Source organism: Mesocricetus auratus, unplaced genomic scaffold (assembly GCF_017639785.1).
Source record: "Mesocricetus auratus isolate SY011 unplaced genomic scaffold, BCM_Maur_2.0 Super-Scaffold_100004, whole genome shotgun sequence".
NCBI lineage: Eukaryota > Metazoa > Chordata > Mammalia > Rodentia > Cricetidae > Mesocricetus > Mesocricetus auratus.
In genome coordinates, this window is record NW_024429189.1 from 72,846,475 (window position 1) to 72,873,589 (window position 27,115).

General features: G+C 40.4%; 2 protein-coding genes across 11 annotated transcripts in view; one reads left to right on the top strand and one right to left on the bottom strand.

Annotated features, from left to right (window-relative positions):
- The window catches only part of Pax6 (paired box 6), a 28,138-nt gene extending 22,786 nt beyond the window's left edge, over positions 1-5,352 (top strand). For all 9 annotated transcript variants that reach the window (XM_013122229.3, XM_013122240.3, XM_021231313.2 and 6 more), the window contains 5 exons: positions 404-486; positions 696-846; positions 953-1,068; positions 3,483-3,633; positions 4,278-5,352. In XM_013122229.3, coding sequence (XP_012977683.1) covers positions 404-486; positions 696-846; positions 953-1,068; positions 3,483-3,633; positions 4,278-4,363 — 587 coding nt within the window. In that variant the 3' untranslated portion in view covers positions 4,364-5,352. The remainder of the gene's footprint in view (positions 1-403; positions 487-695; positions 847-952; positions 1,069-3,482; positions 3,634-4,277) is intronic.
- Positions 1-27,115, bottom strand: part of Elp4 (elongator acetyltransferase complex subunit 4) — a 197,940-nt gene that overhangs the window by 1,596 nt on the left and 169,229 nt on the right. The window contains exon 10 of one of the 2 annotated variants that reach the window (XM_040745958.1): positions 5,555-11,040. The exons of the other annotated variant lie outside the window; for it this stretch is intronic. Coding sequence (XP_040601892.1) covers positions 10,909-11,040 — 132 coding nt within the window. The 3' untranslated portion in view covers positions 5,555-10,908. Of the gene's footprint in view, positions 1-5,554; positions 11,041-27,115 lie in introns of those variants that run through there. 2 annotated transcript variants of the gene reach the window in all.

The window sequence follows — 27,115 nt, forward strand, 5'->3', positions numbered from 1 at the left end:
TAAATTTAGCTCAGGTCCTTTGCATAGAAGACTGAGATTCCCTCTTCACACTACTGTATCCCCCCCAATCTCCCATCCCCCCCCCCCGTGTGTATGTGCATGCCCGTTTTCTTTCTTCTTTTAACATACCAGTACGTTAAAAGATTAAAATTCTGACATACAAAGAAAATGATGTTCTGGTTGTCTCGGGTCACAAATGGTGACACTCACTGAACGTCATTCCAAAGAAAACTTAATTCTGGTGAGAAAGTTCTTGCAAGTACAGCCAACACACTGTAGAGTTATTTGAAAGAAAATTGGTTGGAGGGATGGGAGCAGGGTGTCAAAAGCCAACTTGATCCAGGGTTCAGATACTTTGTGTAGTTCTGGAATAACATATAAACAACCCAACTTCCTCCTCCAGAGTTTGAGAGGACCCATTATCCAGATGTGTTTGCCCGGGAAAGACTAGCAGCCAAAATAGATCTACCTGAAGCAAGAATACAGGTACCTAGGGACTATGTTCGTTTGATACATTGTGATCCTTATACTTTGTCTTGTCTGTATACCAGTTGTATCTAGTTATATAACTTGTAACAGGGTCAGTTTGCAACGACTCTCTTGTCCTAGGGCAGAGCATAGTGGGAATGGAGGGGTTTTTGTTTCTGGCAAAGTTGGTAAGGAGCACAAGACTAAACTATTCCACGCATTTCCAGGTATGGTTTTCTAATCGGAGGGCCAAATGGAGAAGAGAAGAAAAACTGAGGAACCAGAGAAGACAGGCGAGCAACACCCCTAGTCATATTCCTATCAGCAGCAGTTTCAGCACCAGTGTCTATCAGCCAATTCCACAGCCTACCACGCCTGGTAACTTGAAATGCCAACTGCCAAGAAAAGTTCTTAAATCTGTTTGCCCTGGGCTCTCCCTCATCCTGTAATGACCTCCCATCTCTCTCCTTCTCTCTTTCTGCAGTTTCCTCCTTCACATCAGGCTCCATGCTAGGCCGAACAGACACCGCCCTCACCAACACATACAGTGCTCTGCCACCTATGCCAAGCTTCACCATGGCAAACAACCTGCCTATGCAAGTAAGAGAGGCTAGCCACCTGCTGCACAGGGCAGGGAATGGGTTGGGGCTTTCACACCCCGTCTGCTGCGTTTACTCTCTTGGGAGTCCTTCTTGTGACAGTGATTGGCTTGACCAGTCAACTCTGAGACAGTCAATCCAATCTCTTTGAGTTGATTGATTGATTCATGCCCTTGAAAAACAAACACTCGATCTGTTCAGTCAAGTTAATGTGCCTTTTATCATCATGCTAGCTGGATAATTCTGGGTGGTAGTGAGGTCTGTTTTGGGTATCAGTGAAGCTTGTGCCACAAAGCAAAAATAATGATGGCATAATATAAGGCATTAAGATGTTAGTATGCAAAAACTTGGTGTTTATGTTAGTGCATTTGTATTAATAAATACAGAATCAGCAGAAGCATTTTGAGGATTATTTTTGGTTCATGTGAGAAACGAGTGAGGAAGAAAAAAAGGGAGAAGGGGCTGAGAAATGAGAGTCTTCTACACAGTGAACTATGTTTACTAAAATAGGGAAACTAGTTCTTTCCATATGTAAAAGTAAAAATGTAATAGAAAGTGTATACCAGCCGTAGATGATGTGACAGGTTGGTAGTACCTATGGCATTTTCAGCATAGTACACTGCTTTGTGCTCTTAGTGGTAGATCCTGGAGTCAGCTGGCATTTTCTAATGCTAGTTGTACATGGCTCTTGGGATGTATTAGACCTTTGTTGATGGGTGGATTCTTGCTGTGGGGATTCTGATGGGTCTTCTACATCAGCGTTCCTAAGTCTCCTGCTTGTGCAACCATTACGTAGATATGCTTGATTGTATGAGATTGGTGACAGGAGCTCTTTCTGGAAACAGTTCTGGGGTTACACAGGTTGTTTATTCTCCACTGAGCATCTTTTGCCAGGTTTCGAAGTCAAATAGCAGCAAAATAAAGTCTCCCAGTCTTCAGACCAATACTGGAATAGCTAGCTTGGCAACTTCTTCACATGCTTCCTTTCTATTGTATCTTGTTTTTATTGGCCGTAGTACAATTGATATAAATGAAGGGACCAATAGTCCATTAGTTAGTATTGCTATAACTATCTTGGAATTTTCCAGAAGTCAGGTTGCCTAGAGGAAGTGATTATAGGAATTAGAAACAAATGCAAACTGAAATCCTGGCAGGGCCCTTTAGGCCTGCTTGCCTTTTTAAACTTGACATACACGAAGAGCCACCATCTGACTGTAATGAGGCCACTGAGTATGTTGGGCAGTGTTACATATTATAGCAACATCTAGGTTTCTGCGAGGGTGACATAATGTGCACGTGGAAAAACAAAATGAAACAACTAGATAGATGCTGAACTATATAAGCTTACTTCTACATATAAGAAATACGCTGATTTATTTCAAACATTGACTTCTAAAAATTATACAGACTATAAAGTTACAAAAGTAAGTGGCTTCAGTGACAGAGAAAATAAAAATGATCTGTGATTTTACAGTTCAGAGAAAATTCCTCTGTAAGTTTTGGAATCGGGAGGGGTGGTCTCTATGTCAATGGCTTCATCCTGTTGACCAAAATCCTCCAGGTCTTGGAAATACTGGGCATCTTCCACTGAACCTCCTTTAGCAAGTGTCAATCTTTGCAGATGAGGATGGGAATGTCAAGCATTTGCTGAGCAGAGCAGCTATCACTGACACCATGCTTCTGTTGATTCACCTCATGAGTTTTCTGACCTCAGATAACCCTTAAGGGCTCTCATGGGGGGACACTATCCTGACTCTGCATATGTCTTGTTTAGTTATGAGAGAAGTTTGTCTCCTCAACATTTCCATTTTGAATGCTTAGAAGATAGCAACACAATTTTATGGATGAGACCTAATCAGGACTTTTGGGTTAGTTAAGAAGTCAATTAATCTTCACTTTGTGTTTAAGTTACATTCAATCACTGACATTTCTGACCTTTTTAACCTGATACCATTATGGTTGCATCTCAAAAAAAAATCTCTAATCCTCCAAGTCCAGTACTGGAAAGTTTCCAAGGTCCTTACATCAAGCTCTCCAAAGAGTCCTTCCATTGCTCTCTGCCCCTGCAGTGGAACTATGGGATTTGGTGATCTTAGCGTTCTCAAATAGATCTGGGTTTGAGGGAATCTCTCATGCAAGTATCTCCAGCAGTGGTAAAAGACAGTGTAGACTGCCAAAACTGAATGTTGGTTTGAATTTACTGTGTTTCAGAAGTTTGTCACGTAGGTGGCTTTGCTCTGGTGGTGGCTGATGATGAAGAGCCAAGCTTAGGCTCATTATAAGGAATTCTAGTACATTCCAAAGAGGCATCAGTAATAACCAGGCTTGTTGGCAGAGGGCCTGGGGAGAAGTGACCCCAGGATGTGGTTGTGTGATGTGGTTCCAGTAATCACAGGTTTTTCTTTCTCCTGGCAGCCCCCAGTCCCCAGCCAGACCTCTTCATACTCCTGCATGTTACCCACCAGCCCTTCGGTAAATGGGCGGAGTTATGACACCTATACCCCTCCGCACATGCAAACACACATGAACAGTCAGCCCATGGGCACCTCGGGGACCACTTCAACAGGTGAGCTCTCTGTAGCTGTGAAGAGGGGTCTACAGAGCCTCTTTGGCTAGATGATCACATGTACTTCTACAGTTGACTTGAGAAGAAACTTCTGCCTTGCATTAAGGATGTGTTGAACATTTGACTATTCTTGCTCTGGAGAAAGCTGACTGAAAAGGGAAATTCAGTTAAGTTAGTGAGTTGACACTATATAGACAAAAGAGAGATCATTGATGGTGGTGAGTTTGATCACAGAAATTGTGTGTAAAGACAAGGCCTGAGATCAAATTTCCAGAAGACATTTTAATCTGAGCTGGACAGTGGGCAGGGTTCACTAAGCTTAATATAGGTGCTTTTTGGAAGACTTATACATCATCTAGCTTCTTGATGCCAGCTGAGGAGGTACCACATAAGTCTTTCCAAAATGGTTCTACTGATTAACTTCCAAATGTTGGGGAGGTTGACTTGAGTTTTAGGAGGTATTCATGAACACAGTTTCTAGTTTCAAAAGTTCTCCTTTTCTTTCTAACGATTGAAAGTTTTTCATTTTAATATAAAGTATAAAAGAAGTATTATGAAAGGTCAGGGGTTTTAGAAAGTCTGTGTGTTCACGCTGTGTGCCAACTTTAGACTCCACCCTTGTGATTTTTTTTTTTCATTTACAGGACTCATTTCCCCTGGAGTGTCAGTTCCTGTCCAAGTTCCTGGAAGTGAACCTGACATGTCTCAGTACTGGCCCCGATTACAGTAAAGAGAGAGATGGAGAGAGAAAATGGTATTCACTCAGTCAGTGACTGTGGACACAGCAGTTGGGCGTTCAGGAAAGAAAGAGACATGGTTGTTAGAAGCACTTCACTTTGCAGCTGTGTCCTGTATTGGATCCCGGGGATGGACTAGAAACAAGGACCTTTGCATACAGAAGGCACGGTATCAGTTGGAACAAATCTTCATTTTGGTATCCAAACTTTTATTAATTTTGGTGTATTATTTGTAAATGGGCATTTGTATGTTATAAGGAAGAAAAGAACAACACAGGCTGGTGGATCTTGAATCTGTGTTGGCTCATGTGGTTGTTTAAAGGAAACCATGATTGACAAGATTTGCCATGGCGTTAAGAGTTTTATCAAGATATATCGAATACTTCTACCCATCTGTTCATAGTTTATGGACTGATGTTCCAAGTTTGTATCATTCCTTTGCATATAATTAAACCTGGAACAACACACACTAGATATATGTAAGAAATATCTGTTGGTTTTCCAAAGGTTGTTAACAGATGAAGTTTATGTGCAAAAAAGGGTAAGATATAAATTCAAGGAGAAGTTGATAGCTAAAAGGTAGAGCGTGTCTTCGATATAATCCAATTTGTTTTATGTCAAAATGTAAGTATTTGTCTTCCCTAGAAATCCTCAGAATGATTTCTATAATAAAGTTAATTTCATTTATATTTGACAAGAATACTCTATAGATGTTTTATACACATTTTCATGCAATCATTTGTTTCTTTCTTGGACAGCAAAAGTTAATTGTTCTTAGATATAGCTGTATTACTGTTCACAGTCCAATCATTTTGTGCATCTAGAATTCATTCCTAATCAATTAAAAGTGCTTGCAAGAGTTTTAAACCTAAGTGTTTTGCAGTTGTTCACAAATACATATCAAAATTAACCATTGTTGATTGTAAAAACCATGCCAAAGCCTTTGTATTTTCTTTATTACACTATTTTCTTTTTAACCTTATAGTGTGGTGTTACAAATTTTGTTTCTACATTAGGTTAACATCCTAAATCAATGGTTATGTTCATACACATTCGATTTTACAACCTGATGGTCCTCAAGGAGATAATTTTTACAGACATCAGAAGTTGGCCATGTATCAGGAAAAAAAAAAACACAGCTGTGTGGATCTGCATATCACAACACGTATAGAAAATGGCAACACTTCCAGTTTATCCATTTATTTCATTTAAAAGCTCAAAGTTTAGAAATAATTAAAAAACATAACAAGCATTTCCCTAGGAATCGTGTTTTGAATTGAAACTGGCATTTTCAAAATGGGCAGCCAATCTCCACTATAATTTCAAGGAAGTATACTCAAAGGTTGAGTTCTTAAACAAGACTCTGAAAGCTGTCGCCTTTCTCAGATAACCCCTCTCCCTGTCCCGTCTCCCTCCCCTTTGTACAAGAGGCATCATTTCCCATTGAACCCCTACAGCTGTTCCCATTTGAGTCTTGCTTTCTGTGCCGTTGTGGATGCTTGGAGGGTGGAGGGGAATGTTGCATGTCAAGGAATAATGAGCACAGACACATCAACAGACAACAACAAAGCAGACTGTGACTGGCCAGTGTGAGTTAAAGGCCTTCAGCCATTGGCAGCTTAAGCCAAACATCCCCAAATCTATGAAGCAGGGCCCATTGTTGGTCAGTTGTTATTTGCAAAGAAGCACAGATCTGATCATGTTTAAAGTGGCGGCACGCAGGGCAGGAGTGCCTGAGCCCAAGCAGTGGATGGAGAAAAGAAATAAGCCTTTGTTGGTTAGAAAAAGGCCTGCCTTACTGTGATTTTCTGTCTGTTCTGTGCAACAACACTTATGTCAAAGTAGACATATTTTCTTCAGTGAACTTCAGTGAAAAGGTGTGTGTGTGTGTGTGTGTGTGTGTGTGTGTGTGTGTGTGTAGCTGACTGGATTAAAAAATAATTAAAAATTGAGAATCATCTGGGGAGAAAAGACACTTCCATGCACTCCAACTCTGATTTTTTCTTTTTAAATTCCCAAAGGCAAATGATAAAAAATAAATGATTTGATGATTTCAACACAACCCTGCAGTTCTGTATCTCCCATTTAGTAGTTAAGATATTACTTACTGACAGATCACTTAGATCTGCTGAGTTTTACTCTAGCAGAGTTGCTTTATGCCATCCTAACTAGATTGCCATTTTTGTGTGTGCTTGTAGTCACTGTCTATGTCGACTTTCACTGCCTGCTGGCACACATACACTGTTGGTACCATCGCCCTTGCAGACATGCCCACCCCCTGACATTCTGCAGCTTCCACTCCCTGAGGGATGTGTGTGTTCAGGGAACTGTCACAGAAGGGCTGTGTCACAGTCACTGCTAGCCCATGGCTTTGCTGAGGAGAGTACACAGAATTCTGGGAATAAGAACTGAGGGTCTGGGTGTGTGCAGTTGGGCACGTATACAAGTCCTCAGAGGGTCAAGACTGCCAGGGCGCAGCGGCACAGCCTGATACATGCTGAAGGAGGGATGCTCAGCCGTGGAAGCCTCTGGACCAGCAGGATGAGAACAGCAGCCTTGCCTTCTGCCCGCATGCACCCTAGGGAGATGAGCTGTCTGTATCGCAGGCTGTGTGGTTCCAGTGCCTGGGAATTGGTTTTCAACTCCCAGTAATCATTTTCATTTATTTACTGACAGGTATATTTATAGATTTGGCAATGGAAAATCTGCAGGGGTGTTTCAGTGTCATTTTCCAGGATGATGACCAAGTTTTGTGACATCCTTGGTGCAAACAGCTTACATTTTACCTCAAGGTTTGACTGACTTAGGGATATCAGGTGAACAGAATCAGAGTTGAATCACTCCAGATCAGTGGTTCTCAACCTTCCTAATGCTGCGACCCTTGACCCTTTAATACAGTTTCTCATGTTGTGGTGACCTGTCTCCCCTACAATTTTGTTATGGCTGTTGCTATTTCATGACTGTAATTTTGCTACTATTATGAATGTAGTATAAATATCTGATATGCAGGAATGACCCTTATGTAAGTGTCATTCAACCCCCAAAGTGGTCTCGACCCACAATGTTGAGAACTGCTGCTCTAGGAGAAAATAACTTTGCTTTGTACTTGGATGAAATTCCAAGGATTTCCCCTCCCTAAGGCTGTACCTTCCAACAACTCTTATATGGTGGAGAACAACTGGTTCTCAACCGTGCTTACATCATATCCTCTTCCCGCTGAAATGAAACATCATAAACAGGTTTCCTAAAAATTACATCTACGGTGTTAACACTTAGCTTTGTTCTGTGAGTGCTTGCTGTCACAGGATGGCACTGATCATCTCTAGTCATGTCTTTATTCTCTGGGCCTTAATGTTCTTAAGAAAAAGGTGTTTTTTTTTTTTTTTTAAGAGGGGTGTGTTTCTATATATTGAGTTGATTGATGCCAACTACACATTATTCTGTTTTTCAATTTTTTTTGGCCTTGGTCATAGATGATTAAATGCTCATTTTTCAGGTGCAAAGTGTAAATCTTTAGGGTTTATATTGCTTAATTCGGATATTGATGGTGACTATCTTTGGAACACAGTAACATGATGTCTTAGAGCTGACATTAATAATGGGCTTAACCAATATGGATATCCCTATGCACCCTTGCTGGAGGTGTATGTGTATGTCCCATTCATTAAAATTAAAAGACAGGCAATGCTTCTGAAGCATTTTCATTTGTCTTAGTACTAGAAGGTCCTGGATGTAGTGCTAAAGAATAAGCAAAAACAAGATATGAAAAGTGATCTTATTCAGTAGCTATTAAAAAATTCAGAGGGCCTCAGAGCCCTAAACCTGAGCAACCTACAGTAGTCAAAATATTTACCTCATGTTGAAGAAAGGCAGATCTAACACAAGGAATGAATACCAAAAAGGGCTTTGGGGTTCACACACTGGAAACATTGAAAACATATAGAGATATTACAGATACTCTATTTGACAGTGCTCTTAAGTATTTATATTCCCGACAAGTTAAAATCTATGAATAGAGTATACACTTCATAATACATCAGAAGGACATATATATATAGTAACATGTAACACATATATATGTATATATTATATGTTAGCATTTTGAAAACATTTTCATGTAGGAAGTTGTTGGGGTAATAGAAAACAAATAATTACCAGATGAAGGGAAACATATCTTTAGAAGGGATTTTTATCAGAGGAAAACAAAATAAAATAGCACCATACATCTGTTTCCAACAGCAGCTACATCTTATTTATTATTATTATTATTAAAATATGCCGAGGGAATCTGAAAAACAAAGTGGTGGATGTAGTATTTTTGGAAAGCCCAGGTACTCTATTTATTTTAAGAGTTTGAAAAGTTTAATTTCTATTTAAACTAAGGGTTCACATATACTTTCTTAGTTTCTAAGGAAATTTTCTACTTGTAAAGAGCATATCTACTAGCAGTAGCCAAGAAGTAAAAATATCTACTAGTAGTAGCCAAGAAGTAAACTGATGATTTATTAAGTATTTTATAAGCAATTTATATATATGTGATGGTTTCACACTTCCTTTCTGAGTCAAATGCCATATAATTGTGCTGTTGTGTATTTGTGTAAAATTAATCACAATAGGGTAAGAGAAGATTAGTTATTAAGACAATCAAACATTCACTTCAGTTTGCTCACAATCTGTTAAAGGACAGCAAGGCTTCTGTGGATGCCTGTGCAATGTGATTTATTATGTACGGAGGAAATGGATTTTTGAAGTTGTTTTAAATATTAAAAGCACCTCTCCTCAGTATAAAAGCCCTTTAATTTTAACTGACAGATCAATTCTGAAACTTTATTTTGAAAAGAAAATGGGGAAGAATTTGTGTCTTTAGAATTAAAAGGGATTAAAAAAATAAACCAGACATTCTAAAAAAAAAAAATCAACCTGATTTTTTTTTAGTGCTAATGAAGTCGTGGTGACAAAATAGTTGTCTTTTTGATTTTATCACAAAAAATAAACTGGTAGTGACAGGGTATGATGGAGAGATTTGACATCCTGGCAAATCACTGTCATTGATTCAATTATTCTAATTCTGAATAAGAGCTGTATACAGTGTGTGTTTATGCTACAGTGGGCTTTTTTTTTTTAAGTGACTGACATTCATCATATTGGTTAGACAGTTTTAAAAACCCAGTCTTTGTTTTCCACAGTGTTGTCAAGAGCAAATAGAGTATAATTTGTGGTATATTAAAAGGAAACTGCTTAAAATGTTAGTTAAAGGTGCTTCAAAATATTCTAATTTATTTGAAAATGTATTTTGGAAATTCAATTTCTGCCAATAGATGTTAAACATCTTTTTGAAAAACTTGTCTTTAAATACATGCAAGTTGCTTTCTAACTTTCACTTTGTACCTATGATTTGTCAAGTCCTTCAAGAGCATGGACCTATGACACCAAAGCCTAATGTTTTACATGAAAACTTGATCCATATGCTGTGGTCCCAAGACATGTTACGTGGTTAGAGATTTATTAGCATGCTCAGCCAGTGCTCATAAAACAAAGGGTTCAGGTGACACACTGGAAATCTGAGTTCATTTCAGTTTTTTACTTTGTTTCAGACCCACATCATATAACCTGCTCACGGGCTTCAGTACCCATCTCTGGGACCTCAACATTAGTGTCGCTGCCAGCTTGAATTTCAGCTTTGAATTTTGTCTGTTGATATCATTTCCCAGTACTGATGTCAATTACTTAGAACTTTAGGACAGCTGCTTTTGTATAGTCAAGCTCTGTATGCATTAACTATTATGTGGGGCAATTGAGATGAAATCCCTAAATATGATTTTTGTCTTTACCACTTTAAAAAACAGGACACACAGTTGCAAATTCTTTTTTTTTTTTTTTTTTTTTGGTTTTTCGAGACAGGGTTTCTCTGTGGCTTTGGAGGCTGTCCTGGAACTAGCTCTTGTAGACCAGGCTGGCCTCGAACTCACAGAGATCTGCCTGCCTCTGCCTCCCAAGTGCTGGGATTAAAGGCATGCGCCACCAACGCCCGGCGCAAATTCTTTTATATACTAGCAAACAAAACATTTTTTTCAAAAAAGCCTTAGTTTTTGGTGACCTTTTCAAAAATACAGAATAATATATCAAACACAACTTGAACTCATATTCTATACTCTATGGGGTGCAACATGCATGTTACCATCACAGAATGTTACCATCATGCCATTGCTACAATCCACATAGTCCAACCACTCTAAGGCACATCATGTTTTGGGGATTTTTTTTTGGTGTTTATTTAAGAATTAATTAGTATTTTAAAATATACAACAGCAGCTAAATGTCAAATGATGGTATTTCTGTTGTATTAGTTTTGTACAAAAGTTGGTGGAAAAAACAAACAATGAAACAACCCAAACACAAGAATGATGGCTCCATTTTGTAATCCTGTGTTTTTCAAAGATTGGAGGGTCAAATCATTAAGAAAAATATTTACATAAGCTATTTGCAATCATAATTAGGGTGTCAGATAATTCTGCATGCAGTTACTAAGGAGGATTCCCTAGAAGTCCAGGTGCTTCCTGCCTCCGGCCATCATGCCACAGCCTGGGCCCAGCAGCTTGGAGGATTCTGCCAGATCCTGTTTGCTTGAGCGGCTCACTGTGTCTGACAAGTCTGGAGGCAAATGCAGTCGCTGTGGTGCATTGTGAGGGAAGGAAAGAAGACAAAATTAATTTTGCTTTCCCCACACACTTCAGAATACAATATTATGCTCTGTTGATCAGCATTTAGTCTTGCATATGAAATCTCTGCTAAAACAATTCCTCAGACGGAGCCCATTATCTTCACATCCTATTCTTACTAGGTTTTTACAAATTAAAGCTACTGTTAGAAACTAGACCAAGATTCTCAGTGGAATGACTTCAGAGTCCAAAACTAAATCTATTAAGATTTTGTCTTTCATAGGTGGGGATGAAAATGCACAAATGCACAAATTGAAAAAAAACCATAAGTGATAGCATTTTTTCCCCTGGTTTTGTTTTTGCCAGGGTCCTAAAATGCTTTTTAATCAACTATAGCTTTCCAGGAATGATGGATTCCCACAGATGCTTGCTTTTTCTAGGAACTTATATTTTTCACAGAAGTACTGACATATGGAGAACAATGCTACTGGACTGCAGTGCTTTTCATGTGCACAGGTGAGTTAGCCATGGCATTGACTACAGCCCTGCCTCAATGCCTAAGGTTAGAGTAGACTTTCAAAAGTGTAGTTTGGCTTTGAATAGCCAAATTCCCCCAGCTCCAAGCTTACTTAAGCAGACCTGCCCCCACAGGCCAGACTTCAGACAATACTGTGGTTAGGAAGAGATACAGGTTTAAAAGAATGCTTTTGTTTTAAAAGGAATGTATGCCAGGCATGGTGGCACATTCCTTTATCACAGCACTCAGGAGGCAGAGGCAGGCAGATCTTTGAATAAGCCTGGTCTACAGAGCTAGTTCCAGACCGGCCAGGGCTACACAGAGAAACCCTGTGTCATATACCCATTGCTGCAAAAAAGAGAGAAAGGAACATAATATTTTTTAAATTATCAGGTTTGTCTGTCTGTCTGTCTGTCTGTCTGTCTGTCTCTCTCTCACACACACACATACACACACACACACACTCACACCAAAAATTTAGTTTGGAGGTAGACGTAGGTAGATCTCTATTGTGAATTTGAGGCCAACCTGATCTGCAAAATGAGTTTCAAGCCAGCCAAAGACACTTAGTGAGACACCATCAAAAAAGCAAAATTCAAATTAAAGGAAGAAGGAGTTGACTTTCCAGATTAGTTAATTCCACATCAACAAGCATGGCTGGAAAATATTAAAAACGAAATAATCTGTATTGAACACATAGAGACTTTTTATATCGTTATTACTCTCTATTTAACAAAACAAAACATCCATTCACATGACATTTTCATTATATTAGGCATTACCATAATCTACAGATCATTTAAAGTCTATAGGAGGATATGTACAGTTACAGGCAAACAATATGCCATTGTATAGGAGGAGCTTTGGCATCCATAGATGTTGGAATCTGCAGGGGTTTTCAGAACCACTTCTCCAGGGTGACAAAGGATGACTATCTCTGTTGTGTGAGGGAGAAGAGAGGAGGGCAAGGCCATAGGCAAGACAGGATAGAATAGCATTCTCTCATAGGCAAGACAGGATAGAATAGCGTTCTCTCATAGGCAATCTGGCTGGGACGTTCATTTGGAAAACTCTCTTCAGTGGGGGAAAAAAAGGCTAGGATTATTTTTGTCAAAATGTTTGCCCACTAGCATATGTTCCTGCTAGATGCTTTCCTGATGAAAGGCTTCCTTATTGTCATGTACACACAAGCTGTGTGTAAATAATCAAAATATTTAAAGACATTTAAGATAATTTATGAAAAGGTTCTTCTTAGATTTCTTTGTCTCAAATACAAATGCATTTCAGATGAAAAAACACTGCTGTACAGATGCACGGTCAACAAAGACATCAAGTGGATGAAGGAGGTCAGAAAAATGTGGGACATTCACACAACTGTTCATTTCATCCTCAGCCTGCTGCTTATTGTTTGTTTCTTGAATCTCAGATGAGACCTATTTGTTCCCAAATAATTCCTTCAGTTCTTTGTACTCTACTTTGTTTCATAGAAGATTTCAAGCAGAAATGAGGGCAGGATAGGCTCAGTGGTCTAGAAGGAAACATGGCTTCCTGGTCTGAGGTTACAAGCAACACTGCAGTGTTAACATAGTCACGGACCACAGAAAAAGCAGAAGGGAAAAAGATATTTGGTTATATTTGTGTTTCACTTCAAGGATTGTTGCTGATGAGTCCAGAGGCAAATGAGTAAGCACATATGCATGGCTTGAGTTATCTGAAACTTACATAAAATTACAGTGTGTGTGTGTGTGCGTATGTGTGTGTGTGTGTGTGTGTGTGTGTGTGTGTACTGGAATCTACCAAATGATATGAGTAGCCTTTGGATCCAACTTGACAAACAGAATCTAGAAGGCATTCTGAAGCGAGCATAGAACCTTCCACACACCTGGTTTCCTATAACCAACTGACATGAATAAGGGGAGTGCACAAATTACCCTCACAGTGAACTCTCCAGGCTGAGGAGAAAGCTTTACAGAAAGGGGACGTCAATGGGCTCTTAAGTGATGGCTCGGTTCTGATAAGGAGAATGGGATTTGTCCAATAGCAGGAGCAGTGTAATATAAGGCAGGGTGTATTTGAAGGCTCAACCTGCATGAATAATCTGAACAGGAAAACAAGTGCAGTTTATCTAGGACTAGCAAAATAAAACATATTTTAGGAACTCAACTATTTGCTTAGTGACTGCCTAAGTACTTCTCTCTCCCCTCTTTATCTGGGCAATGAGTGAGCCAATTGGTTGAATGCCATCATCAGAAAAAAAAGTGACATGTGATATGCTTGGAAATCTTTTGGGTTGAATGGCTTTGAAGAAAAGTTACATATTATTCATGTACTACTTCTGATCATAAAAATTTGGGCTGATATGAGTAATCACTACTAGCCAAATGCCTTACTGTAAAGCTGGTTATATATTTTTGTCCTCTGAAAAAGTCAAAGAGGGCTGGGAAACCGTTGCCTCTGTGTGGGTTTCCTAGCTTTTGTTGATTTCTTGAGCAGAGTGTTTTGTTCTTTCTTTCCAAGCCTCCCCGGGGTGCCTCATCAGTGTGAGGTGAGGCAGCGAAGAAAGGAGCTCAGGTTCTAGCCTTGCCAGGTGTGTCAGGGAGCTCTCCTCTGAGGCTTCTGAAGCCTGCATACATTTGACATGTAACTGCTCAGGTGCTGCTGCATCCCAGATCTGTCTTTTGAATAAGCATGGTGACCTTCTTTATGATAAACTGCAAGGCTATATAGCATAGATAAACTTTCAGATACTGAGATTTCAATGAATAACAGTTTAAGTAAAAATGACTCAAATAAAAATGAATGGGATAAATGTATGAAATGATTCTCAACATTATAAACCCAATCAGATGATTCATCTGTCTCTTTTCATACCCAAGCAAAGGCCAAAGCAAAAATGGGTCTTGCCGGGCGGTGGTGGCGCACGCCTTTAATCCCAGCACTCGGGAGGCAAAGGCAGGCGGATCTCTGTGAGTTCGAGGCCGGGCTGGACCGACAGCCTCCAAAACAATACAGAGAAACCCTGTCTCATAAAACCAAAACGAAACAAAATATGGGTCTTTTATCCTGAACTGAGTATTTTTTCCATCTAATTTTGTTTCCTCAGATTTGGAGAGGTAAGGACTGTGCAGATGAGGCAGGGGATGGGTATCTAGTTGGCTGGCAGCCTAGTTTTTGTCTTAGTACCATGACAGTATGGGTAGAGAATGGGAAATTTAGGAATCCCATGATTCCTACAGGAACCTGGGGAATTTGCAGGGATGTATGTGATCAATGGATTCTTCTGCCACTACTGTATGGAAGGAAACAGTGTACTAAAACACTCTGGCAGGTTCAGGGGCTTCTGCCAAAGGCACGTGTATTCCACAGAAAGCTCTGGCTAGAAACAAGCAGCAGAAGTGACCGCTTTGTTGCTCCAGGACTTCCCAAGGAGGACAGGACTTTGAAGTTCTTCCCCAAGGTCTGCCTCTCCGTTTTGCTGGGCTTAGCCACTACCTGTGCCTCATGGGTCAGCAACAAACTGATCCTATAGACACACAGAGTGGGATTTCCTATCTTAATAGTTCTCTTAGTAATTCCTTTTCTCCCCAACTGCCAGACCTGTGCTCAGCACCTACAGTCCCCAAACAGAAGGGTTAAAATAATCAATGGAGATTATACCTGGATTTGAGGCAAGTTGAAAGTAAATACTCATTAAAATAAGTCGAATCAATTTATACTTTGCCAAAAGGAAACCACCAGGCACTGTTTGCTTTCTGAAAACGATTGATGAACTGCATTTTAATTCTTAGCAGTTGGACAGATATTCATCTACATCTTTTACAACTGCCTCATAGTCTCTGGAAAGCCAGTTTGTGTTGCTCAGAACCATGGAACATTAATCTTTCAGAACAATTTCCAATACATTTTCCTTTTTTTTAAAATATAACAAATTGAGTGAAAACTATTTCATACCTATGTTGGTCCCCTAACTGAAGATCTGTCACTTTGCCCAGTGTCCAGGACCCTGCCAGAGACAAAGCAGAAGTCATAGGTGCAAGAGCAGTGGGTGTGGAGGTGGAGGGACAGCGTGATTCCTGTGTTTGCCCTTCACTTTCAGGGTGACCTCTCACAGGCCAATTATTTGTCAAAGCCTCAGTGTGCTCATTCATATGAAGGAGCTACTGTCCCCTCACAAGACTGCCATAGAGATCAAATGACATGTACAGATACTTGTGAACTACCAAGTATTATGCTAAAATATTTAAACCTCTTTTGCCTAAAAAATAGATTTCAGAGATCCACCAGCCTTTGCCTCCCGAGTGCTGGGATTAAAGGCATGCACCACCAAAGCCACAGAGACTCCTCCCAAGAAATAGATTTCAGGGGGCTCAGAAAAACATACATAGTGTAACATAAAAAACAGATGAGTTTACTAGGGCAAGGAAGTGAATCTATACATACTATACATAACTATGAAAATAAGCAATTTAATTACTGGGTCTCAGGATGTATGCAGAAACTCAGGATTTAGTATATATTTCCTTCCTCCATTGTGACTCTGTAAATAAACATAAAGGAAGTTGCACCCACAATTCCTTGCCTGGCTTCTGGGTTAGTGTCAAAGTGCATGGCTGTATTACAATGGAATGGTGGTTTGAATGAGAAATGTTTGCCACTGTCTTGGGGAGTTTAACCCTTGGTTCCCAGTTGGTGGTGCTGTTTGGGGAGGGCTATGTGCAGCAGCTTTGCTGGAAGGGCGTCACTGGAAGTAGGTTTTGAAAGTCAATGCCTTCCCTACCAGTTTGCCCCTCTGCTTCACGCTTTCTTTCCAACTGTCATTCCTGCAGCTTGCTGTCCTGCTTCCCTGCCATTGTGGATGGACTTTAGCACCCTGGAACCAGAAGCCCAACTAAACTCTTGCTTTCTTGGCTATGTTGTTTGTTCACAGTGATGGGATAGTAAGCAATACAGAATGGAACTCAGGATCCACCTCATTTTAAAAATCTGTCTTTTGCACATGTCTTCACTGCTGACAAAATGGCGAATAAAGGAAATGTCAGAATATGAAGCTCCTCCACCTGGGTTTTAATAGCTGTTTTCCTTCTTCACACAAAGGGGAGGAAACAAATGAACAGCAAGCATCCATCCCACTCCCTTGCAGAGTCTCTCAGCTCTGTGGTGCCCTCACTGCAGAGATCTTGCTGCTTTCTATAATCATACTCTGTGTGATGCAATGAGTTAGAGTACAGGCTAAGGAGCCATCACAGGGGCATTCTTGTCCTGAGAGTGGCTTGACAAAGGCAGAAATGTCACCGCTTACAACCTTCTGCATCTCCAGGTCCAGGGGATCTGATGCTCCTGACCTCTTCAGGGCCCTCTCCCCCCATTAAAATTAAATATATTTTCTTAAAAGGTAGATGTGTATTTATTCTCCACTTTACTCCCACAAGTAGGCAATGCTGAGCACAAAGGATAGGTCTGCCTTTTAAATAAGGAATCCACTTCTGACTCCAAGACTGACGCTGAGTGGGGAAAAATGTAGCCAAAAAGACAGGACCTGGAAGTTGGCCATGCCACTTCTACTCACAACCCAAATTTAGACATGGACAGACTGAGCTGCAAAAGAGGTTTTGCATTTAAATGTATGTAAAAATGCTGATCAAGTTTATTACTAATAGAGGAAGAACGAATGCATATTGAGAGACAAGCAAACTGGGAAACAATCAGTACTATGCCAAGAGTACAATAAAGGCTGCATAACAAAACCATCAGTAGCCAGGAACACATAGTTGCAATGAACCACAGCTCACTGCTTGGGGCTCCATTTTTAGTTTCTGACCAGAAAAAAAAAATCACACATTTGATTCCTCCCAGGAGTCTAGAGTGAGGGAGGCTAAAAGCAATGTTCTCTTGTTCTATCTTGTTGGGAGACTTCCCTTTCCTCAGTAGAGAGATGAATTTCCTAACAGAGGCACAGGGAAGAGGATGGAGCAGGCTTGATATATTCATCATTATCACAAGGTTTCCGACTTGTTTCAGCTACTAAGAATGTCAGTGTCTCATGCTATTATATAACTACATTATTATTATTGTGTGTGGGGTTTGGGATATGTATGTGGTGCATGCATGTGAGTGTGTGGGTGTGTGCTAGAGGAGGATAGCAGATGTCTTCTTCTATTATTCCCAGGTTTTTTGTCTTTCTCATTGAACTAGAATCTTGCCAATTTGGCTGGTCAGCCAGCAAGCTTTGGGATTGACCTGCTTTTGCTCCCCAGTCCTGAGTTAGAGGCATATGCAGCCATGCAACCTGGGTTTTTAAGTAACTGCTAGGGATTTGAATTCAGGTTCTTATGCTTGCAAGCCAAGTTCTCTTACTTACTGATCCATTTCTGCAACCTCTAGCTATTATATTTTTTACATTTATATTATTTGATAATGATTACAATATGATTGCAATGATTCAATATAATGTAACATTATATTGCAAATATTCTATATTTGGTTAAAATACTACACTGTGGTATACTTCTGCCTAATTTTTCAAAATCCTCATATCCACCCTGGCCAGTGGAAACAATGCCAGAAACGATTCCCCTCCCCACATTTTTTTTTCTTTATGGATTTGCAAGTATTCATTTGGTAGTGTCTAGGTACTTGTGGAAAATAGTCTGATACACCTGGTGAGGTTTTTGGTTTATTTTATTTTTTAAGGTTCAATTCATTCTCAGGGTTTAAGATTAAAATATTTTTCATTAATGTCATAATTTTATGCTATTCTTTGAATTAAGAAATTCATTTGGTTTTGGTTTTCTTGATTGATCTGAAAATTAGACAACATCTCAGAGCTGGAACACTGCATATTGGCTGCCCATTGAAAAATGTTCAGGTGTGCAATTATTTTGACCGTCAATTATAGCTGACAGTATTGTCTTGCCTCCAAATCTGCTTTCACCTCTCTGAAAGCAGACTGTGAAGAACTTACTTGTCTAAACACAAGTGTGATTTGTGAAAAGGCATGTGTCTGTGGCAGAGATTGCTAGTTTACTCCCAGTATCTATTCTCCTTAGAAAGTAAAAGAATCTCTGAATACTGGAAGGGCACATGGCCTCCTTGAATAAAGGCTGCATTTCCCAGCTTCCTTTGCTAATAGATGAGGTTGAGTGACTGCACCTTGGTCACTGTATTTTGGGCAGGATACCATGGTTAGTGTTAGGACAGGTTTTGTAAAGGGAACAGGCACTGTCACGTTCGCTTTCCTCTTAGCAAGGAAACCTCACCAAGAGGGCTCCATTTACCTCCCTTCTGGCCAGACTCTTTCCCATAGACTGGGTAATAAGGGGGTGAATGCAGCATTTATCTAGAATTGCTATCAATCTCATAGTTGGTAGTGGCACATGCTTATAATTCCAGGACTCTTGAAGCAGAGGCAAGAGGATCAGTAGTTCAAGGCCATCCTTGGCTACTTACAGAGTTGTAGGTCAGCCTGAATTACATGAGATTCTGTCTACCTTCTGGAAAAAAAAAGGTTAAAAAAAAAACCTGTATCTTTCTTTGTTGAATATGTTCTTGGGGCACAGAAACTCTGAATTCCATGTCCAGATGGCTACAAAGCCTGCACAATTCTTTTTTTCAGGTTTGTCCACTCATGAGTGCACTGTGATATCTGTGTGCATACTTTGAAGCTCCTGGAGTAGTAAAGGCATGGCTGTTAGTGGTCAGTATGGACACTATGGATGTGCAAGCTAGGTATGTACAAGTATATAAGTGGTCTCATTTGTAGAAGAGAAAGGAGATAGCTTGTAGAGCAATTCTCTCTGTTTCATGTTCTCAAGTAGAACTCTGATCCTAAATTCAGAGAAAAGTATATTTTCAAAAGAAAGAAGAGAGACATATTTAATGGCTTGACAATTTCAAAACTTTCTAGCCTAATTATGTTGTCCTTTCTTTGCATTCATGCTTTAGGTTGTGCAAGGGTTCAGGGCATACCTAATTTCCTTCTTCTTCTTCCTTCTTCCTCCTCCTCCTCCTCCTCCTCCTCCTCCTCCTCCTCCTCCTCCTCCTTCTTCTTCTCCTTCTTTTTTTTTTTTTAAACATTTATTTATTACATGTACAGTGTTCTGCCTACATGCCAGAAGAGGGCACCAGATTGAATTGTAGATGGTTGTGAGCAACCATGTTGTTGCTGGGAATTGAACTCAGGACCCTTGGAAGTGCAGTCAGTGCTCTTAACTTCTGAGCCATCTCCAGCCCCCTAACTTCCTTCTTTTCACTTGCTGACATAAAGATTTAAGGGCCGGTACTGAAGCAGCCATTCTAGTCATAAAATGAAAGCTACGTGCTAACGAGAACAAAGTAAAATGACAGAATGAGTGTAGGAGCTTGGGTCACCCAATGTGGTCTATGTGAGAGACACAGACTTCTGCATTATCTAAGGCACCCTCGCTGGATCACTGTAGCAAGAGCATTAACTTCCACCCCATTAATATAGACTTTGACAAATGACACATATACTTTCATTTAGTGGTTGGAAGGTGGGAAGTGAGGTTAAAGATCAGCATGTGACTGTTGTTCTTATCAAATCTGTGATAACCCAGAAGGCAAACCGTATATCTTCAATCGGTGGCTCACCATGAAATGTTGAAAAAATTTAGAACATTGGTGTATCTGTTGGCTCTTTCCACTTTATAGAGATGAACTCAAGTTAGAATGAGAGTACTAGGAAGAAGGGACTATGGTTTTGTTAAAGGAGGTACCCTGCCTAGACCTCACAGCCTTAACCAAAGGCTTGGTAATTCAGGGCCTTGCTAGTCTGCAAGCACCTGGATGTTCTTGTACTTGTACAGTGTGGTGGCAACATTTGCCAATGATGTCTGTGCCCCTGAGTATTCTTAAAGACTTTCACTAAGGGCATAGCCAGAAAAACGATCAGGTAAGGTGTACTTATCTCAATTAAGCCTACTATTTCATGTGGTTCCCAGGTGATGGGGAAGTCCTGTGTATATGTCAATAAAGCACTGTTGGCCAATAGGGAAGCAAGATAGGTGGGATTAGGAGTCCAGGAGGACTCTGGGTAGGAGAAACACAGGGAACCACCATGTAGCCGCATAGGGGTAAGAAGTCCAGACCTTTTCTCCGGTAAGAGAAATACTTAGAATAACAATTATGGGGTAAATACTTAAGTCAGAGATAGCCAGTAAGAAATCAAACAAATGGCCAACAGCTTCATAATTAATACAGTGTCTTGTGTGTTATTTGGGGACTACAACGTGGCAGAGCCCAGGCGACTGGTGGGGAAAAACCAAAGCGGCTGGCAAGGAAAAGGCTTCTCTCTACACCCAGGTAGCTACTTAGAAAATGAAAGAGATCTCAGGAAAGAACATTCAAGTCTTAGAGCAGGTACTTGGTAGCCACTCAAACTTTCTTTTGGTGTTCCCTTCTCATAGCAGGGGCTGGAAAGATGTGGACTAGGCTTATCCAACTCAATGCATCTGTACACTAGGTTTAGGAGGTGGAAGAGAAGCGGGAGCAGTTTTCCTGCTGTGTTAACTACTGAAACTGGCAGGCACTGGTGCAGAGATGATTGCTCTGGCATAAGCATTCCGTGACTAGACACTGACTTCCTAAGCGCCGAGAAGCCTTTGTAGAAGTGGAGGCTAGGCCAGTGTTTAAGTGTCCAGCTAGCTGTTTCCTGAGGGTCAAGAAGCAGTTGCAGTGGAAAGTGGAACTTGCTAACTCCAAGGCTGTGGCCAAAGAGCAGCATGTCCAGTCAGTAGCTTCATTGGGGGGTGGGTAGTGGGGGTGTCTCCTAGCTCCTGCCCTTCCTTGTCTTCCTGGAGACTAGTTTAATGGCAATGCCCTCCAGTTCCTCTACTTTACCCACAGAATGTTTTGTTATAGATTTTCTTTCTGCAAAAAATAATTAGGCAATATCTGTTTCTGCACATGGAACTGAGGAGAAGCAAATGGGCTGGGAACATTCTAAGGCAGTGGTTCTCAACCTTCCTCATGCTGTGACCCTTTAATACAGTTCCTCATGTTGTAGAGGATAATAACAAAAATAGCATTATTTTTGTAGCCACTTTACAATTGTAATTTTGCTATCGTTATGACTCATAATGTAAATATCTGTGTTTGCTGATGGTATTAGGAGACCCCAGTTGAAAGAGTTATTTGACCCCCAAAAGGGTTCCAACCCACAGGTTGAGAACCTCTGTTCTAAGGCCTTGAGGTAATTGTATTGCCAAAGAAACCACAAACCTGGTCAGAAGTCTATAGTTATTCAACCCAGAAGGCCACTCCGGTTCTCAAACTTCAAAGGACACATCTTTCAACAGCAACTTCATGTAGCAATATTTGATCATGGCCAAATGAGGACTTCTTAAAGGAAAAAGGAATAATAGACAAGAAAGACTCCCCTCTTCCCTGTCTTTCTCTGTTTTCAGGGTCTCATGTATCCCAGGATAGACCTGTTTGCTATGTAGCAGAGGATGACTTTGAACTTCTTCTGCCTCTCCCTCCTGAGTGTTGAGATTACAGTGTTTTCCACCATACCTATTTTTATTAGATTCTGAGGGATTGAACCCAGGGCATTTACATGCTAAACAACCTTTACACCAACTGAGCTATATCCCAAGCCTCAAGGATGATTTTTCTACAAACTACCAGGGCATAGGATTTTCTGGAAAGGGAATACATATTTGTGGGAAGAATGTGATCATGGTCTTGGGTTCCAAAGGACTGTCATATTTGACAGAGACTGGTAATTGTCTACCAACATCTCTTCTCCTGTTTCCTTTAGTACTGAGTCCCCTGAATAAAAGACCATTATGACTAATGGCTTCATTTCCAGGCTTTCCTTGTAGACAGCTATAGACCATGCAAGAGCAGGAGTGATGTCACAACCTCAACACACTGGAATGAACTGAACTCAGGCAGTCTGGCTTCAGTATCCACACTTAATTTTCTGTGTCAGAGTGTCTGTAAACATTAGAGACATTGAGTAAGAGAGGCAGGATCTCTGCTTTCATGGTACTTGCCCCAGAAGAGACAATGCGTACTTCCATGGCTCAAGGAGAGGTTGACAGCATAGGAGAGCAGGCAACCATGGACCATGTGGATAGTGAAGGATGCTTGAAAGGAAATGAAACTGGTGACATGGCACTACGGGCTGTGGGTACCACTCTAACTGGTGAATATCTTCTTTAAGAGTACACCTGTGCTAAGATTTTAATTTTGAGATGGAATTTATAAGACCTGGGGAAAGAAGATTCAGGAGATAAGAATAAAGTTGAAAGGTTAGGAGGAGGAAGTAAGCTTGGCATGATTGAAGGGCAGAAAGATCCCAGCTTTCTGGAGCATCAGACAAATGGGCAAATGGTTATTAAGCGTGGTTGGCAGGCAGGTGGCAGATCTGGTAGGGCTTGTAAGTTATGAGAACTGTTTTGGATTTAGTTCTGAAGGGCAGAGGCTATCATACAAGTAATAGAAACATTTTTTCTATAACTGTTGATTATTTCCTTACAAAGTAATGTGTGGCTTTTTTTCAATAATGGGGAACAACAGTTACTGCAAACATTCATATTTTATGAAAGACATTCCCAGATCATGCTTTCTTCTGATTAAGAAGAAACATTCCAGCAATGAAGTGATTTCACCTGTCTTTCCCTGACACCTCCAGGTTCCTCATGCCTGCCTGCCCTCCCTGTGGAGGAGCTGAGTTCTGTGTTACACATCTAAGGAGAAGCTCCAGCACTGTGTGGGGATAACTTATTGAGGTTGCTTCTCTTAAAATGGAAATTAGAAACTTTTGGACTGTAGGGTAACAATAACAACACATTCTCTCAGTTAAGATGCAGAAAAGTCTTATTGTTTTCCTTAGTTCATACGTCCAGAGAAGTAGGTAATTCTGGAAAACCTTGCTTGATATGACCACTGCCTTCCTTTCCCCTCCTCACCCACACCTCTTTTCTTTCTTTGAGACAATGGCTCTCCTTGTAGCCTACACCTACTAGCATGGCCTAGCCTCATACTTTTGGCAACCTTCCTGCCTCAGCCTCCCCAAAGCAGGGATTTATAGGCATGAGTGTTATGTTTGGCATTGACTTTATTTTTTTAATACAAACTAAAGGGAGTCTCTTTTTCTTCTGATTCCCCCCTTATTTTTATTTTTCTTAATGTGCTGGGCTTAAAAAAGCATTTGGGTAACAGAATAATACAGCTTGAATTGTTACCTAAAGTTGGAAAAAAAGAAAACCAGAAATACCTTCCACTGTGCCCCTCCACCTGCTGCACCCCTTGTGCCCCACCACCTACTGTTCTCTGCACCCCATCACATGTTACCCCCCTCTCTACCCTGCTGCTTCTTGGGAAAGGGCATGGAATTGTGGTGATTAGTTACTAGCCTAACTTCCATCCCTGTGCTCCTGGGCCCTGTTGCCTAAATGGTGAAATGGGCTCTTCCTATGTCCCAACCAACTCCCTTTCACCCATCTTTCCTAAACTGTGTAGCAGAGATTCTCACTCTGGCCACCTCTTCCCTGGTCCCAGCTGTTCTTTAATTAAGGTCTGTATGGCTCTGGAGCACACAGTACAGTCAGAGAGCACAGACGTTCCAGTCTGTGCAGGGACACAGGGAGAGAAACTCCAGGGCCTGTGGCTACTATCACAGGAAAGGGGAGAAGACAGGAGATATTGATTGTCACTATGACACGTATCGCGGGTGTGCTTTACTCAGGAAGTTCCTTTTCTACTTGGGATAAATGAGAAAAAGTTTTAGAAGCAGTATCTTGGGGACTACCCATTAAGTTTCTTAAGAATAGTAAGATGGCTTAGGGGAAAAATAAGTGCATGTATGTGTTTCAGATCTGAATGCTAAACTTAAAGAAATGTTTTAGAAATACATTCAAATGACTAATCACACGAGAATTCCTTTCTACTTCATTTCTTTCTTCCTTTAAATGGACACCGCCATAGCAAAGGCAACAATCTTTCTTGTCACTGCAATTGAAAGCAGTGCCTGTTCCTTTCTATAATCTGAAACTCAGTGAACTGATAGTAGGCAAATGAGTATTTCTGTAGCCAGGTTCATTCTGAAATATTAGAGATTTTTAGGATTTCGGCAGACCCACGACACAGGTCAAGGGCTGGCAGAGGCATGACTGACTCCTAGCTGTGGACTAGAATCCTAAGATGTGAGAAGGCAGAAACAAGAGACTTTTGCAATCTGATAGCTCTCAAAATAGCTTAGGTAAGCATGTTACTGGTAGCCCACTAGCTAACTTCCAGAGCTGGCAACTCTGGAGAAGTACTCAGCCCAGAAATGTGGCAAGCATACACTTTTATACCCTGGATAGCATACCCACAAACACTTTTGACTGCAAGCAAATGACTCCCAAGAGCATGATGGCAAATGTGTGTCTCTGTATAATGCCTACAGTGTATGAAGAACACCATTCTCCAAAGCCCTGAGACGGTGGATGAAGTGTTCAGTGGCAGTGGCGATGTAAAACATCCTGACAGCTTCAAATCTCCCAATTACTCTCCAGTCACTTTGAGATCCCCATAGTTAAGGGTCTGCTGGTTCCTGGGTATGAAGAAAGAATTTTTAATGGGGCCAAATGTAGGTGTTTACAAGAGAGAATTGTTTTTTTTTTTTTATTAGGAGCTGCCTTATGTTCAAGAGTTGTATTTACTTTGTCAAGCTCGCCAGAATTAGAAAATCCCCATTGCTAGGCAGCCTAGAGTGCTCACGAAGTATTTCTGGGCATTCAGAACTGAAGCATGTGCTGTGCTGCCCAAAGGCAGGTTTCATTACAGTGTGTTATTTAGTCTTTCGTCCCTCCCTGCCCCCAAGCCCCAGACAGGGGTGCTTCTACAACAGGGAATCTTGGTTACTTTATGCTGCAACATATTTACATGATTGAAACCCAATAATCAACACATCTGTGAAGCCCGAGGGACAGGCACATTTTAATGGTTTCTTGAAGGAGGTTGATTTCCTGGAGCTTTTAATCTTTATTTTGTCCTGCATGCATGAACAACCTCTCTTCTACTATAGGTATTTGACACAGTGTACCTGTTATGAATGTGAATGAAAAGAAAATAACACAAAATTAATTTTATGTTTATCTTTGCCAAACCATTCCTGATTTCCTTCACCAGTTCAATGTTCACTGAGGGCTTGGCTACTATTTCTGCCATGTTGTGTTAGATTTCATACAAATGTAGCTAGGTAGTAGGTTTTTGGTTTAACAAAATGAAATGTGGCTTTCTCTATATTGGCTAGACAAAACTAGTCCATGATGAATGAATAGTATCTATCATAGCAAGGGTTTTCCTTACTTTTCACTATCAGATAAGGCATACTCTTCCAGGTGGTGAACACTTCAAACCAAACAGCCAGTTGACACTAGGTAGTGCTATGTGATACACGCTATCGTATGTGTTCTGAGTGTCACACATGTATCACTATCACTAAATCTGTATATTAATTAATTGCTAAGGTCTTAGGTAAATCGAGAAAAAAATAGAAAAATTAAAGCTCTCTGAAATGAAACTTTCTATTTTCATTTTGATTTCAGAAAGTAAGTTAACCCCAACCTCAAGTGTCATGAAAGTTACCACAAATGTATAAATGAAGCTGGTTTCCCATCTGCCCTGCACAAACACCTCCCTCTACAGCTTTCTTTTTGTCCCAGTTTGGAAGAGAGATTGCGAACACACTGAGCAGAGCTAGTGCCTCTCTACACACCTTGCGGTCGTCAGCGGACAGCCAAAGACTTAGTACTCTGGCTGAGGGACACAGACTAGAGGGGGACACAACTTCAAAGAGGAACTCTTTCCTGAAATGACTTCACATGTAAGATGCATGCAATGATCTGAATGCATGTAATTCAGTCTAAGATAGAAAGGCTCTCCATGGGTAATGCAAAATAAAGGAAACACAGCAAGTAGAGCAACAAAAACAAAAAAATACTGATGAAAATTCCAGAAAAGAACAAAATATTTGTGAGTATACAGATAAATGATTGGCTACATTTTAGTTTTTTTTTTAAATTTCTTTGGCTTAATCAAAATGCATCTTTCTATAGAAATGTTAACAAGAGGTAGGTTTACTTTCCACATGGATAATTTACAAGTAATTTCTCATAGAGATTATTTTCTGTTCTTTAAAAACTCATTTGCTTTTACATGTGGAGGATTTTTACCCCCCACTACTTAACTTTACCATTGAGCTAAATCTGTTTACAAGGGCTCTGAAAGAGCCTCAAAATGTAGATCTGACTTGCTACACCACTTTGGTTAAATCCTGTCTCAGGTTTCCACTGCAGCAAGAAACACTCTGGTCAAGTAGGAACTCTGCACCTCACCAGCACCTAATATCTGCAGGAAGACTGTGGACATTAGTCCAGTTATATTTGTGACATTATACTCCAAAATGGCACAGTGAAGGGAAGGGATTTTGTAACTGCTACTTAGGATTATAATCTAAGCTTTAGATATTTAAGTAAACATATATATGTACATTTTTATTCTATAAACATATAGTTACACACAATGTAAGCATATGAATTCACATATTACAATTGTAA